Source organism: Sapajus apella, unplaced genomic scaffold, assembly GCF_009761245.1.
Source record: "Sapajus apella isolate SASKATOON/1434 unplaced genomic scaffold, GSC_monkey_1.0 scaffold153, whole genome shotgun sequence".
NCBI classification, from domain to species: Eukaryota; Metazoa; Chordata; class Mammalia; order Primates; family Cebidae; genus Sapajus; species Sapajus apella.
This window is the reverse complement of record NW_022437093.1, coordinates 149716-166597: the sequence shown is the minus strand read 5'-3', so window position 1 is coordinate 166597 and position 16882 is coordinate 149716. Positions and strand designations below refer to the sequence as shown.

The following is a 16882-nucleotide window of genomic DNA, read 5'->3' as shown; positions in this document are numbered from 1 at the left end:
CCCCTAACTAGTAGATGGCCTCTGCTGTACACACATATGGGGCTACTGAGAAAGCCAGGTGCAGCAGCCCTGGAGCAGGAGAGGAGAGTAAGGACAGCTCTGCACATACCTATCACAGTGAGCAGCTCATAGCACCCTCCCTCTGGCAGAAAGCTACTCATGATCTCCTGTTTAGAGAAGGATGCTATCGACTCTGAGCTCGCCTCATTGGTCTATAAAAGAAAAAGAAAAATAGGTTAATAGAGAAAACTGGGGGTGGGATGGAAGTGGGGTGAAGGTGGTAATTCAGACCCACGAGGAGACTGGCATCCAAACACACCCACAAATCCAGACTTGGTGCCAGCACTATTTGAAAAGAAACAAAACATCACATTCAATATAGTAATCAGCACTAATATCAGAGCAAGTGTGAGGGTTGTCTACAAATGAGGAGACATGGACCTGTTCCTGTCAACCGTTAATCTGCTTGTCCTTTTGAACCATCAATGCATTTGCTAAAGGCTATGAAATTCTCACTTGGAGAAGGGATGTCTGGAGAATTAAAGCATGTTTAGAAAAGAGAAGCAGGTGGAAAGGTAGGAGTTCTCTTGAATTTCCTGATGCATTAGGGTCCTATTTTTACGGTCCTGACCACAAGATCCCAAAAGGTCAAACACTGAATCTTGCTCTAGGGAAAATGTGGCCAGATTAGCCTCCTCTTTAGCAAACCAAGAGCCCAGGTCAGTTACTGCCTAACATTTCCAAGTGAAGTGAGAACAACTGATGCCCTGAGTTGAGGCAAGGGACAGAGCTGTCAGGTCTCGGGCATCATCTAGGCAGCCGACGTAGCCTGCTCCCTCGTTCCTGCCCATGTGTACTGTGAGTGAAGATGTAGTCCAATGCTTTAGGATGTGGGTGTCACAACCCTGGCCTCTGAGGTTCTAAAGGAAGGTATCCAGAAATGCCTGAGTTTGTGCAAAACACATGGCAGACCAGACCAACGGCTCTTCTTTCAGCTTAATGAACTGTTTCCTTCTTCCATACCTAAATTTATATGTATGATTTGGAGATTGTGACTGCTTTTCTTTAGATTCTCTTTCTTCAGATGCGCATCTAACTGAAATGGAGAAACCTAGGCCAGCTCATGTTTCATGTGCTGCACTCCTAAGCCTGACCTCCAGGCAGAAAAAGTCCTTTGTGAAAGTAGGAGAGGCCCCTGGTCCAGCACTACCCAGAAGAGCATGAGCTGAGAGTGTTCTGACAAGGCGGTGCCTGAACAACTCTTTGGGAAGCGGCTCTGCGGAGGAAACCGTCAAGATGGCAGTGCTCTATACCTGTTAGCTGACCACAGTGTACTTTCCAGAGCACTTCCACATTGCATGTGATCTCCTCCATGGCTCAGTGAAGTAGCTGGGACAGATCTTATCTCCACTTTTCACTAACAAAAATGAGGGTGAAGGAGATTAAGTGACTTTCCACAAATCAAAACGTGGGTACATGGCACAGGACCCAGGCCCAGGCCAATGAAATTAATATACCATCCTGCTGGCTGACATTCCACATGGTTTGTTTGTTGTTTTGTTGCTATTGTTTTTAAGAGATGGAGTCTCTCTCTGTCGCTGAGGCTAAAGTGCAATGGCAAGATCCTAGCTCACTGCGGCCTTGAACTCTTGGGCTCAAGTGATCCTCCTGCCTCAGCCTTCCAAGTAGCTGAGATAATTGGCAGGAGCCACTGCACTTGGCTGTGTCTGGTTTCAAAACAGTTGATGCTGCTGATGGGGAAAGAAATCCCAAAGTGGGCTCTGTCTCCCTCATCACTTATCCTGAAAATAAGAGGAACCTAATTAAGCAAAATTAAGCCCTTCACCAAATTCCATTTCTAATTCAATCAATTTTTATATTTCTAAGATTTGGCCATATTGTTATATTTCACTGTATTTCACCCATTTCCACTGCTGTACAATATTTATCTCATGAATATATCTCAGTTTACCCATTCCAACATTGATGGGTCATTTGGGTTGCTTTTCTGTTCTGCTGTTATGGACTGTGCTACTATAAACATGTTTGACTATGTCTCCCGAATGAAGCTTGTACTTAGGAGTGAATGGAATTGCTAGGTGACAGAGCACATGAACAATCAACTTTATGGGACAACACCAAATTATTTTCCAAAATACCAATTTACACTACTACCAGCAATGTAGGTGTTTTTTATTTTTGAGACAGGGTCTCATTCCGTCTCCCAGGCTAGAGTGCAGTGGCATGATCTTGGCTCACTGCAACTTCCGCCTCCTGGGTCCAGGTGACCTTCCTGCCTCAGTGCTCCCAAGCAGCTGGGACTATAGGCGTAAGCCACCACACCTGGCTAATTTTTGTAGAAATAGGGTTTCGCCATGTTGCCCAGCTGGTCTTGAATGCCTGACCTCAAGTGATCCACCCAGCTTGGCCTCCCAAAGTGCTAGGATTACAGGTGTGAGCCACCACGCCCGGCCATGTGTGTTCTCATTGATCTAACTTTTCCCCAACACTTGGTATTTTCAGATTTCTTAATTTTTGCCAATCTCATGGATTTGATTTACATTTCCCTGATTATTAATGAAGATGAGGATCTTTTCATGTATTTTTCAGCCACGTGAGTTTTCTCCAAGGTGAAAATATCTCTTCCTGTCTCGTGCCCATTTTCCTAGTAAGTTGTTTCAGTGCAGGATTTCCCCAAAGCAAGTCCCTTGGAACACTGATTCTGCCAGTTGATGGGTGGAAAATGTTTCCATGTCCAATGAAGTTAGGAAATGTAGAATACTCTCTCATGGAGAATTACAAGGTGTAAGCCCATATTAAAGGCACTGAGAAATTCTGTAGTAAGAAAACTTACTAACTTTGATTAACCTAGGATTTCCCAAAGAGATCTGTCTAGGGAGCCTTCTGTGCCTAACATCTGTTAAATTTTGGGAAAGATAATTGGGAAAGGCTATTTTAAATAAGACATTTGCTATAATGCAAACAGCATAGGTTTATGGGCCACATAGAGGCAGAATTTGAACTCAGGTCTATTACCGGTTCTGTGACCCTGGGCAAGTCACTCTGATCTCTCGGGATCTCCATTATCTCAGCAGCTGAGTAATTTCCATCTCATAGTGTTGTATCTATTAGACGAGATAAAATATGTTAAGAGCTTAGTGCTACCTGGTGTACAAAAGACATTCAATACATGTGAATCCTACTTTCTTCCTCCTCCTATTGCTGTCTACTTTTTAGTGACTTTTCTGTTCAACAAATAAAATGGAACAGAGAAAATGGAGGAAACAGAATCTTAAGTGGAGCTTGATCAGTAAAGTTGATTTGATACTGGTTTTTATACTTATCTGTGTTTTCTAATGGTCTCAAAATAAATTCTAGGATCATTAAATTTTATTTTATTCATTCATTTATTTATTTATATTTTCGGAGACAGAGTCTTGCCCTGCCACCCAGGCTGGAGTGCAATGGCGTGATCTCAGCTCACTGTAACCTCTGCCTTCTGAGTTCAAGTGATTCTCCCGCCTCAGCCTCCCGAGTAGCTGTGATTACAGATGCATGCCATCATACCTGGCTAACTTTTTGTATCTTTAATAGAGATGGGGTTTCGGTTTCACCATGTTGGCCAGGCTGGTTTTGAACTCCTGACCTCGTGATCCACCCATCTTGCCCTCTCAAAGTGCTAGGATTACAGGCGTGAGCCACCACGCCCAGTCTATCTATCTATCTATCTATCTAATCTATCTAATCTATCTTATCTATCTATCTATCTATCTATCTATCTATTTATTTATTGAGACGGAGTTTCGCTCTTGTTACCCAGGCTGGAGTGCAATGGCGCGATCTCGGCTCACCGCAACCTCCGCCTCCTGGGTTCAGGCAATTCTCCTGCCTCAGCCTCCTGAGTAGCTGGGATTACAGGCACGCGCCACCATGCCCAGCTAATTTTTGGTACTTTTAGTAGACACGGGGTTTCACCTTGTTGACCAGGATGGTCTTGATCTCTTGACCTCGTGATCCACCCGCCTCGGCCTCCCAAAGTGCTGGGATTACAGGCTTGAGCCACCGCGCCCGGCCACCTATTTATTTATTTTTGAGACGGAGTCTCACTCTGTCACCCAGGCTGGAGTGCAATGGTGTGATCTCAGCTCACTACAGACTCTGCCTCCTGGGTTCAAGCAATTCTCCTCCCTCAGCCTCCTGAATAGCTGGGATTACAGGTGCCTGCCACCACCCTTGACTAATTTCTACATTTTTAGTAGAGACAGCATTTTACCATGTTGGCCAGGCTGGTCTCAAACTCCTGACCTTAAGTGATCTGCCTGCCTCGGTCTCCCAAACTGTTGGGATTATAGGTGTGAGCCACCACGCCCGGCCTAGGATCACTGAATTTAAAAAAAATTATTATTATTATTTGAGATAGGGTCTTGCTATGTCACCCAGGCTGGGGTACAGTGGCAAGATCATGGCTTACTGTAACCTCGATCTCCCAGGCTCAAGCAATCCTCCCAAGTAGCTAAGACTACAGGCATGTGCCACCACGCCCAGCTAATTTTTGTATTTTTTGTAGAGATGGGGTCTCCCTGTGTTGCCCAGGCTGGTCTCAAACTCCTGGGCTGAAGCGATCCTCCTGCCTTAGCCTCCGAAAGTGCTGGGATACAGGCATGAGCCATTGCACCCTGCTGACTGTAGCTTCTTGAAACCATTTCATCTTCAGAATCATCTTAAGATACTGGTTACTCCATATCAGGTACCTCACACAAAGGTGAAAGAGATACACAACCAGGAGACAAAAATGGAGCAGCAATTTGAGCAAAAAGCCTCAACCAAGAGTTCTGAAATGACAACTCTCCACTGGGTTAGAATTCACAATGCTCATTTGGTCTCGAAGTGTCTCATTTTCTCAACCTTATATACCTCTAACTCCTATACATATTCTTGCTCTGCAGATTCTGTTTTCTGAACATCAATAAAACCAATGTTACTGGTTAAGAGAAAGCTCAGTGGGTTGCTTTCAGACCCAAACTCCCCGCCCCAGCCTATGAGTATCCAAATGATTTGGCCTTTGTCTACCTCTATGATCTCATCCCACACCACCCTTGCCCGAGTCAAACACTATCCTCACACAAACAAGCAAGCTTCAGTCTCAGGCAACCTGCACTAACTGTCCCTTTGAAACCCTCCTAACCCCCTGCTATTTTTCTCATGGCTAGCTCCTCAATATCACTGAGGTCTCAACTTAAATGTCCTTTTTCCAGAGAGACTGCCCAGCCAAAGTAAAGTAGTCTCCTAGTCACGTTATCATACAGCCTTGCTTTCCTTTCTTCATAGAAGTTATCATTACAGCTTATTTCTCTAAAATCTTCCACTAAAGTCTCTTCCATTAAAATGCCAGCGCTATAAGGGCAGGGACATTTTCTGTCATGTTCACTGATGTATTCTCCCAATGCCTGGAACACTGCTGGCAAATACTTAAAAAATGAAAATAACTAAAGTTTAAACTGAGGTTTTCTGCCCATGATCTCTTCATTCCCATGGGCTAGAGAAAAGAGTAGGGTCACTGCACCAGCTAGTTCCTTTGGAGACAGGTTCAGTATGATGACCTATGCTGGAAATGTCAGCCTCATATGACACAGTCATTAGATCCCTCTATTACTCAGGGCACTCTAGAGATCAGAATCTGATTCCTGCATGTGAGAAAGTACTGCATTTTTCAGTAGGTAAAAATATGGCCTCAATGAGAAGCAACTACTTGGTATCTGAAGGTCCTCTCACCTCTGCTCTCCAAGCAAACTCCTTAAAATTTCTCTCACTTGAAAAAGAGGCTGTGAAAGACAGCGGAGTCCTGAGATTCAAATATTCATTTTATGTACTTTAAATAATTCCCTTTGGAAAAACCACGGATAGATACTTCTTTATTACCTATGTCCCTCTTCCTTGCCAGGAGTGGATATAAGCTTATAAGACATATTGTCTACTAGGCTATACACTCAGACACATTCTTGCTGAGCCTAGGTAGGGAATGATTCATTAAACTATTGATGTGCTTAGTAACTTGACAAATATTTATTTCTATTATCCAGTAGTACAGAAAAGTGCTAAAACTAACCCAAAAGTATTAGATTTAGAAAATAAAATTCTCTTTTTTTTTTGAAACAGGGTCTCACTCTGTCACCCAGGCTGGAGTACAGTGGTGTGATCATAGTTCACTACAGCCTCAAACTCCTGGGCTCAAGTGAACCCTCCTACCTTAGCCTCCCAGGTATATACCACCATGCCAGGCTAATTTTTTTTTTTTTTTTAAATTAGGGATAGAGTCTTACTCTGCCTCCCAGGCTAGAGTGCAATGGTGCTATCCTATCTCACTGCAGCCTTGAACTCATGGGCTTAAGGGATTTTCCTGCCTCATTCTCCTGGGTAGCTAGGACTACAAGCGTGCACCACCATGCCTGACTAGTGGTTTTTTTTGTTTTTAGAGACGGGGTCCCACTATGTTGCCCAGGCTGGCCTCAAATTCCTGGCCTGAAGTCATCCTCCTGCCTTGGCTTCCCAAAGTGCTGGGTTTACAGGTGTGAGCCACCACACCTGGTCTTTAGAAAATAATTTTTTTGGTCAGGCATGGTGGCTCATGCCTGTAATCCCAGCACTTTGGGAAGCAAAGGCCAGCAGATCACCTGAGGTCAGGAGTTCAGGATCAGCCTGACCAACACGGTGAAACCCCATATCTACTAAACACAAAAAATTAGCCGGGTGTGGTGGCACATCCCTGTAATCCCAGCTACTCAGGAGGCTGAGGGAGGAGAATCGCTTGAACCCAGGAGGCAGAGGTTACAGTGAGCCAAAATCACACACACCACTGTACTACAGCTTGGGCAACAGAGCAAGACCTGGTCTCCAAAAAAGAAAAGAAAAGAAAGTTCTTTATGTAACTGGCAATATGAGCTCATAGGTAATCTGGAATTGCATAAAATCAACTAGTCCAGTGATAGCAACTGCTCTGTCCCCAGCTCACTAGGAACGATTCTAAAATGGAGGCCTTCTACTTCATGGATATTGTATAGGTCTGAACTCAGAAACCAAACTTCATTTAGGAAAACAAACAAACAAACTAGGAAACAGGGAATATTTTGAAAGGAAGTGGTCTCATCTGACATTGCCAGAGGAAAGGCAGGTTAGTTCATCTCACTGTTTCAGATTTAGAACAGGTCTAAACGCAGATAAAAAGAACGAAATATTTAGCACATTCTCTTTAAACACAGCATGGCATAGTTTAATTAGTGCAATGTAATAATCTCAAATTGCTCAGAGAAAGAAACTGATTCTATCAGAGTATTTTCTTAGTTTCCCCCCCACCCTGAAATGCATTTTATTCATTTTGAAGCATTTGAAAAATATGTAAGCAAAGCAGCTGATATCCAGAAATGACCATAAAATAATTTTGTTTAAAGAGTTTAAAACAAAATAAGTAAAGCATACAAAGAAAATATTCACAAAATGCTACCAAATAAACACATTCAACTTCCCGCAGGTTTCACACAGGATAACTTTTGATTTAACATCAACAGCTGTAAAAATATAAAAATTGTATGTAATTGGCATTGTATTCTAGAAGAATACCCAACTGATCCTATAGGGAAAATTTTTGGTTTCCAGATTGGAAAGCCATTTGGATCTGATAGAGAGGCGCTCCTGATTAGCAGATGACATAAGAACAGGCAACGCTTCACTCAGAAATTCCCAGTCAACATCACTGTCCTTCACTCAACCTTGGGGCTGCTGCAGAAGCTGCAAATGTCTGCAATCTGAACAGAGGCAGAAGTCTCTGTAGAAAAGGTTCTTATCCTCTCCTTTATAAGACACTGATTCATATATTCCAAAATAGCTTGGTACACTCTGCACATCTGGTGCTAATTAAGAAGAATAAACTAGAAGAGAAAGAAACAGGGTAAGAATCTTGCAGCTTTCACCAATGAAAAAAGTAATGTTCTGTCTTATACTTTTTAATTTTGCTTTCGTTTTTAAGGTAGGAGATTTGAAGTCCTGTCTTAATATCTAGACAGAGATCTGTATTATATCTGTGGACTAAAACCTATTATTAATAGACTAAGGATGGAAAATTTAATACCATTAGTCACTACACAATAACCATATTTCAGATTGTTGAAACTTACTTTATTGGGGGAAGGGGTGGTGGTTGATTGGCAGGGCTGGAGAGGGGAGGAGACCTTAATCCTCAGAAGAGACAAAAAGTACCTGAGATTTTTTTCAGTTTTCAAACTACACATCCATATCTTTCCAGGGTGAAACCTGAATCTCCACAAGTACAAAAATCACACTACAAACAAAGCTCAGTGACAGATAAGCAGAAACATAAAATGATAAACCAACAAAACACACGAACTTCCACAATAAGTCATCTCCATGCAACAGCCATAGTGCCAGGGCCTAGGAAGTCACTTACTTTTCTCCGAGTGTCACCCGGAGGCTGCTCTGGAGTAGAGAAATTGAATTGTTGGCATTTTGTGTTTTAGCAGAAGATACATCCACATTCAGAACAGCAATTATTGTACTTAGGACTACGTTTATTAATAGAAACCACTTAAGAGTCATTACAGCAAAAAGTGCCTGCAGGGGTACATACACACACACAGATTCACAGTAAAAATGTTGCAGAGAGATGAGGCTTTTTTTTTGAGACAGTGTTTCGCTGTTTTTGCCCAGGCTAGAGTACAATGGCACAATCTCGGCTCACCGCAACCTCTGCCTCCCGGGTTTAAGCAATTCTCCTGCCTCAGCCTCCTGAGTAGCTGGGATTACAGGCATGCGCCACCACGCCCAGATATTTTTGTATTTTTAGTAGAGATGGGGTTTCTTCACGTTGGTCAGGCTGGTCTTAAGCTCCAGACCTCAGGTGATCCACCTGCCTCAGCCTCCCAAAGTGCTGGGATTACAGGCATGAGCCACCAAGCCCAGCTGAGATGGGACTTTAAAACACGGATCTATGGTTCTTCAAAAGGTAGAAAGGCCACCACTCTATGGGTATTCTTTACTGGATATAACTCAATTTTGGTCATACATTTACTTGACATCAACACACAATGTTATTGTGAATAGGCCAGTTTCTTATACTTTGTGAACAAACAATTCATTATATAGTTATAGAGATGGTTGGCCATTTCCCAGTGAGTGCGGGAACTAGAAAACACATTTTTTCAAAAAAGGGCAAAAGGTTTTATTACAGCAACACATGTATAAGGACCATTACCCAGTCTGATTCTCTAAAGTCATATACACTTGATTCTAAATGTAAATAAAGTAAAGGCAATTTGGCGCTCTGCTAGTCCTAGTGAAAATGAACAAAGCAAAGGACAATTGAAATAACTTTCTGTTCTTAAATTAGACAAATTCTGTATGTACTTCTGAACTTCTCTATTCTGTAAAAGTGGTAAAAATCACCAAGCTGAAGATTTTTAACTGTAAAATATTGGGGGTGATTATACATTTCTAATCATCTTAAATTATGCAGTCCTAAATACCTTAAACTATACAAAATCAGAAGAGTAAGTCTAGTTACCAAGGAAAATGCTTTCCCCTAAGAAACATTAGAGCATCCAATTATACTGCAAGAGATTATCTGCAGAGTAAATGAGCCTCCATCTATCAAAATATATATATATATATATATATATATATTTTTTTTTTTGAGACAGGGTCTCAGTCTGTCACCTTTGCTGGAGTGCAGTGGTGCAATCTCAGTTCACTGCAGGCTCGACCCTTTGGGCTCAAGTGTTCCTGCCACATTAGCCTCCTGAGCAGCTGGGACTATAGGCACGTGCCACCATATCTGGCTAATTTTTGTATTTTTTGTAGAGACAGGATCTCTCCATGTTGCCCAGGCTGGTTTCGAACTCCTGGGCTCTAGAGATCTGCCCACCTTGGCCTGTCTGGCCTCCTGAAGTGCTGGGATTACAGGTGTGAGCTACCACACCTGGCCTATTCAAAACAGGAGTTTTTCCCCCTTGGACATTAGTTTTCTGGTACACAAATGGCAGGAGAAGTTGCTTAAGACAGTCTATCAAAGGTAAGAAGTCAGGTGAATGGATTAAAGACATCTAATCCAATCTTCCAGAATAGAAGGCAAATTCTAAGTTGTATAAAACTTGGTAATATAGACTTCTTCAGGCTGTAACAATATATAGAACAACCTCTCCACCCTCCTCGTATCAGAAACTAGGGCACAGTCAAAAGACAACCAGAGGCCAGACACAGTGACTCACGTCTATAATCCCAGCACTTTGGGAAGCTGAGGCGGGTAGATCATCTGAGGTCAGGAGTTCAAGATCAGCCTGGCCAACATGGGGAAACCCCATCTCTACTAAAAATACAAAAAAATTAGCCAGGCATGGTGGCACATGCCTGTAATCCCAGCTACTTGGGAGGCTGAGGCAGGAGAAGTGTTTGAACCTGGGAGGTGGAGGTTGCACTCCAGCCTGGGTGACAAGAGCAAAATGCTGTCTCAAAAAAAAAAAAAAGAGACAACCAGAGATCCTCCACTCAATACACTGAAGCCAGAGCCCATTAATTCAGTTTACATACACTGGAATAGTTGTAACTAATTCATTATAAACTGGACTTCCAAATAAATTCTCACAAATGCCAACAATATTTTTTTCTTGAGAGAGGGTCTCAGTCTGTCATCCAGGCTGGAGTGCAGTGGCATGATTATAGCTCACTGCATCCTCAGCCTCCCAGGCTCAAGTGATCCACCCACCTCATCCTCTCATGCAGCTAGGACCACAGGTGTGTGCCAACACACCCAGCTAATTTTTGTATTTTTTGTAAAGATACGGTTATACCATGTTGCCCAAGCTGGTCTTGAACTCCTGGGCTCAAACAATCCGCCTGTCTTGACTTCCCAAAGTTCGAGGATTATAGGCACGAGCCACTGTGCCCGGGTTCCCCAAACCAGTTTTTTAAAGAAAGGGGGTCTCGCTATGTTGCTGAGTCTAGACTCAAACAATCCTCCTGCCTCAAGCCTCCTAAGTAGCTGGGATTACAGAAGCACACCACTGTGCCCAGCTCACTGTTTACTTTTAAACCATTTTATTCCCATTAATGATGGGAAGAAAACAAGAATAGGAACAGAATGTGGTATTTTTGTTCCATTGGCCTTTCCTTTACTGTGCATCTAACTGATTCTTTCCAATTAAAATATAAAGAATTGATCATTTTTCTAAACTTCCATTTGTCTAAAACATAATACTTTGACAAAGTTCACAACTACTACTACTCAAGAAATTCTTTGAGATGTGTTAGGAAAAATAAATTAATAGGTGTCACCTAGTAACTAACAAGTTTGAGTTTTCAATTATTTAAACCTATCTGGGGATATTGTGGATCAACTAACCAATGTACTCAATCTGATAATCTGTTTTTTAAATTTATTTCTTATTTTATAATTTTTTTTGAGATGGAGTCTTGCTCTGTTGCCCAGGCTGGAGTGCAGTGGTGTGATCTTGGCTCACTGCAACCTCCACCTCCCGAATTCAAGTGATTCTCCTGCCTCAGTCTCCTTAGCAGCTGGTACCACAGGCATGTGCCACCATACCTGGCTAATTTTTATATTTTTAGTAGAGATGGGGTTTCACCATGTTGGCCAGGCTGGTCTTGAACTTCTGACCTCAGGTGATCCGCCTGACTTGGTCTCCCAAGGTGCTGGCATTACAGATGTGAGCCACAGTGCCCGGCTGATAATTTGTTTCTTTTTCTTGAGATGGAGTCTTGCTCTGTCACCCAGGCTGGAGTGCAGTGGTGCCATGTCAGCTCACTGCAACCTCCACCTCTTGGGTTCAAATAATTCTTCTGCCTTAGCCTCCCGAGTAGCTGGGACTACAGTGCGTGACACTGTGGCCAGCTAATTTTTGTAGTAGAGATGGGGTCTCACCACATTGGCCTGGCTGGTCCTGAGTTCCTGACCTCAACTGATCTGCCTGCCTCAGCCTCACAAGCTGTTGGGATTACAGGTGTGAACCACTATGCCCAGCCTGATAATCTGTTTCTTAAACTATAGGATCCTAAAATTTTAGAGTATCTTGGTATTCAGACACAAAGAATGGGGCTCTACCATTATTTTTATTGAAAATAATTTTTTTGCCCTGAATTAAGATGACAGTTCCCAAAAAGGCTTGCTTTGAAAATGGCCAAAGAGTAATGCCTAGGCCTGTCAAGGTTTACTTCTGAAATCAACATTCAGATTTTGTAATAGGAAGTTAATTTTTGCTGTGAAAGATTTTTCCTTAACTCTCTTAAGTCTTATAATTTCTACCATGAAAAAATGAGTCAACTAGATTGATCAATAAAACCAGAACATTCATATAATTGCTTTCTTTGTCTTCACAATTATTTTTAGCATCTTCATGGCTAGAGCCTTTTAAATAGTTTTTTTTTTTTCCTTTAAAAATATGTGTTTCAACTGGACAAAAGAAAACATATATGCCTGTAAGTAAATACTGGCTTTCTAACAATCAAGACAAGCCACGGAAAAATGCCAGGTTAGTCTTCAAGTCTTTGGGAAACCATGAATTCAAAAAGGAACCAAACAAATCGAACAACTATAGGTTACATTTGCCCTCAGAATTGCTAATTGGTATAGATTGATTTAGTCTACAAAAAAGTAGTGATTTTTATACCTTGAAGTGATGGCTAAATGCCATACTGTACTTACCTCCAAACAGTTCCAAATCTCTTAAGCCCTCAACAATGAACTTTTCCGAGACCCACCGCTAAAGAGGAAAACCCCAAAGAGAATTAGTATTTCTTCCAAGCCACAACAAATTAGCTATCAGCCTTTAGACAGACAGACAAAAACACAACTATGAAAACAGAATCATGCAGTACAGTTAGGAATCATTTCTGTGGGAAAGTTTTTAACAGAATCTTGAAATTAACTAAAAACAAGATTCTTGTCTCTACTCCTCTTTGCCTATTTGATGAATAATTCTTAAACTGGACAGATGAGAAATAGATAGTATTGGCCCTAATAATGAAGACTGTTTTTGCCTTCCCTATATTGGTTCCATCTTACTCATTCTATATTACAGATGCCTTGGATCACTGATGTCAATTTGAAAAGTATTACTGGAATTCATAACACAGAAAACAGAGATGAAACGGTAGTTATTCACAAGACCCTGTTAGTTTGTAAAACAACACACAGCAAGCTGCATATTCTTTATCCACTAGAGGTTCTAAAGACATGGCTGCTTACACTTTCTGCCAAGTTCACAAAGGCCAGACTAGTAAGACCAAACTGGCAGGATCAATCTACGGCTCACTTTACTGGCCTATTTCAAATGAGTGTTAGATTTCTGTCATTCTGATCAGTGGTTTTGTTTCACATGAATTAGGCTATGTTGAAACAGAAAAGCAGGTCATATTTAAAAGCAACGGAATCAAGATTGTATTTCCTGTAAGGGCCGGTGTTACAGTTTGGCTTGGGGGCATTCCTTCCACTAGGCAGAGTTCAGGTTATGGAGAGATTCCGTTTTTCCTCTTAATTAACAGTGAGGTTTATTCTTTCTAGTATAAATTGTCCTTATATGCATAAACATTAGAAAAAAGAAGATTAAGTAACATTTAGAAATAAGTTGCATGATACAGGCTGTGAATTGGAACTATAGCATCATTCTCTGTCCTTCCCTATAACTATTTTTCCAAGTCAAAAAAGAAATAACATCCTAAATTTAAAACTTTATATAAAATTATATGCACTGCATCAAAAAACAAATTATGCTTTAATATGTAAAGAAACTGGTGTACTCATAACGTCTCATAGCACTTCTACACTGTTACACAATTTTAAAATAATTACTACTGCATTTAGAAATTAAGTACTTGATAATAAACAAAATAAGACACTCATGAAATAATGAGAATTTGTAAAGAAGCTAAATCTAGTATTGTTTTTGAGGTCATTTTGGCTGACGAAGTTTTGAGATATAATAAAATCTTTCATGTTCAAGAAGTCTTCAATTAAAACTAATTACATACTTAAAAAAAAAGTATCCTGGTAATTACAACTTGATTTTGAAAACTCACAGACTCATGGGGGATCATCATAAGTAGTTACACATCTATGCCAAAAAGTGTCATTGAGTCATTTAATGTTGTATGACTGAGGCCGGGCGCGGTGGCTCAAGCCTGTAATCCCAGCACTTTGGGAGGCCGAGGCGGGTGGATCACAAGGTCAAGAGATCGAGACCATCCTGGTCAACATGGTGAAACCCCGTCTCTACTAAAAATACAAAACATTAGCTGGGCATGGTGGCTTGTGCCTGTAATCCCAGCTACTCAGGAGGCTGAGGCAGGAGAACTGCCTGAACCCAGGAGACGGAGGTTGCGGTGAGCCGAGATTGCGCCATTGCACTCCAGCCTGGGTAACAAGAACGAAACTCCATCTCAAAAAAAAAAAAAAAAAATGTTGTATGACTGATATTCATAAAATAAGCCACTTTCTTCTTGTTTCTTCTCTTTCAGACAAGCTGACGGTAAATTTTGTCTCTGGTCAGCTTCTGTCTGCAAAACTCTTCTCAGGAGTTGAGGCTGCAGTACCTGCCTTACTTCCTACATCCCTCACTTCTGTATCATTCCGACCCTCACACAGAAAACCACCTACAACATCTGCCAAAACACACTGCTTTTCAGAAAACAAAAATAGCAAAGCCAGAAGAATAGAAAAACACTCACCCTGATTCGCTCTGGTTTACTTACAAGAAAAGACATGAGTTCCTACTGTGTAGACCTACTTCAGATTCAAAAACTTAAACCTAAAAGGAAAACAGAAACAGGCTGAGTTAGCAAAAATTTCATTATATAGAAATACCTTCTGATTAACAAAAAGTTATTACAGGTCTACCATTCAAAGCATTGGACTTCACCTATAAATTGCTAGATTTGTTTAAAGAAACTTTCAGTGATGATAAATCTGAATGTACTTTGGCCAAGTACATTATAAAATTCTGTAATTTTTGACCAAGCGTGGTGGCTCAAATCAAGAGCTAATCCCAGCACTTTGGGAGGCTGAGGCAGGTGGATCACTTGAGGTCAGGAATTTGAGATCAACCTGGCCAACATAGTGAAACCCTGCCTCTATTAAAAATAAATAATAATAATAATAATAATAATAATAAAATAAAAAACTAGCCAGGTCCTGTAAGCCCAGCTACTTAAGAATTATTTGAGCTGGGCATGGTGGCTCATGCCTGTAATCCCAGCACTTTAGGAGGCCAAGGTGGGCAGATCATGAGGTCAAGAGATTGAGATCATCCTGGCCAACATGGTGAAATCCCGTCTCTACTAAAACCAAAGAAACAAAAAATACAAAAATTAGCTGGGCGTAGTGGTGCACGCCTGTAGTCCCAGCTACTTGGGAGGCTGAGGCAGAATTGCTTGAACCTGGGAAGCAGAGGTTGCCGTGAGCTGAGATTGTGTCACTGCACTCCAGCCTGGTGCCTGGTGACAGAGTGAGACTCTGTCTCCAATAAAAAAAAATTAAAAAAAAAAGAATTTTTTTTTGAAATTCGTTTGAATCATTTCAAGTGTCTCAAAAAAGAAAAAAAATTAATTTCTATAGAAAGAGAAATGCATTATATAGTTTTCCTTAAATTAATTCCTAAATTTATCTTGACCCAATCCCCCACTAACCCCTTACCAGAAGCAATTACCTTCAGTTATTTTCTATGGTTACCCTGCTTTTCTTTTTTTGAGATGGAGTCTTGCTCTGTCACCCAGGCTGGAGGGCAGTGGAGAGATCTCGGCTCATTGCAACCTCCACCTCCTGGATTTAAGCGATTCTCCTGCCTCAGCTTCTCAAAGCAGCTGGGATTACAGGTGCGCATCACCAGGCCTGGCTAATTTTTGTATTTGTAGTAGAGATGGGGTTTGTTTTGCCATGCTGGCCAGGCTGGTCTCAAACTCCTGACCTCGTGATCTGCCTGCCTTGGCCTCCCAAAGTTCTGGGATTGCAGGAGTGAGCCGCCATGCCCGGCTGGTTATCCTGCTTTTTATTTATTTACTTTTTGGAGAGACAGGGTCTCTGTGTGTGGCCCAGGCTGGTCTGGAACTCCTGGACTCAAGGGATCCTCTCATCGTGGCTTCCCAAAGTGCGGGGGTTACCACGTGAGCCACCATGCACAGTGCTATCCTGCTTTTTAATAATTATGCTTAAACAATGTTTATATGACTATAACTTTAGATTTTTAAAATTTTCTTTACTGCTCCTTGCAGAGCAGGGCTAACTCCTAGGCAGTGCACCTAGAGTCAGCCAGTTTTAACTTCCTACCATGGTAGATGAAGACAAAGCTTTACTACATCATCTTCTTACACTGTATCTCCTGCTCTCATTCTACCAACATAGCTCTGGCATAAGTTTGGTTAAATCAATAGTCCACATTTACATTACTATGACTATGCAAATATGGTTCAGAGTTGAGGCAAACAGAAATAACCATGTCTTGGCTAGGCACAGTGGCTCATGCCTGTAGTGCCAGCACTTTGGGAAGCTGAGGCAGATGGGTCACCTGAGGTCAGGTCAGGAGTTCAAGACAAGCCTGACTAACATGGTAAAACCCCGTCACTATTAAAAATACACCAAAAAATTAGCCAGGCATGGTGGCGGGCGCCTGTAGTCTCAGCTACTCAGGAGGCTGAGGTAGGAGACTCGCTTGAACCCAGGAGGCGGAGGTTACAGTGAACCAAGATCGCGCCGCTGCACTCCAGCTTGGGTGACAGAACAAGGCTCCATCTCAAAAAAAAAAAAGAAATAACCATGTCTCTTTCATTTATTTATTTGAGACGCAGTTTCGCTCTTGTCACCAAGGCTGGAGAG

General features: G+C 41.7%; 1 protein-coding gene across 20 annotated transcripts in view; it reads right to left on the bottom strand.

Annotated features, from left to right (window-relative positions):
- STRADA (STE20 related adaptor alpha) overlaps positions 1 to 16882 on the bottom strand; it is a 40621-nt gene that overhangs the window by 10849 nt on the left and 12890 nt on the right. For 4 of the 20 annotated variants that reach the window (XM_032266015.1, XM_032266036.1, XM_032266017.1 and 1 more), the window contains exons 2-5: positions 14743 to 14822; positions 12722 to 12779; positions 8459 to 8487; positions 110 to 212 (exon numbers count right to left, since the gene is read on the bottom strand). In XM_032266015.1, coding sequence (XP_032121906.1) covers positions 110 to 212; positions 8459 to 8487; positions 12722 to 12779; positions 14743 to 14778 — 226 coding nt within the window. In that variant the 5' untranslated portion in view covers positions 14779 to 14822. Of the gene's footprint in view, positions 1 to 109; positions 213 to 3036; positions 3126 to 5705; positions 5823 to 8458; positions 8488 to 12721; positions 12782 to 14742; positions 14823 to 16882 lie in introns of those variants that run through there. The other 16 variants (XM_032266028.1, XM_032266031.1, XM_032266029.1 and 13 more) reach the window with 11 other exon arrangements.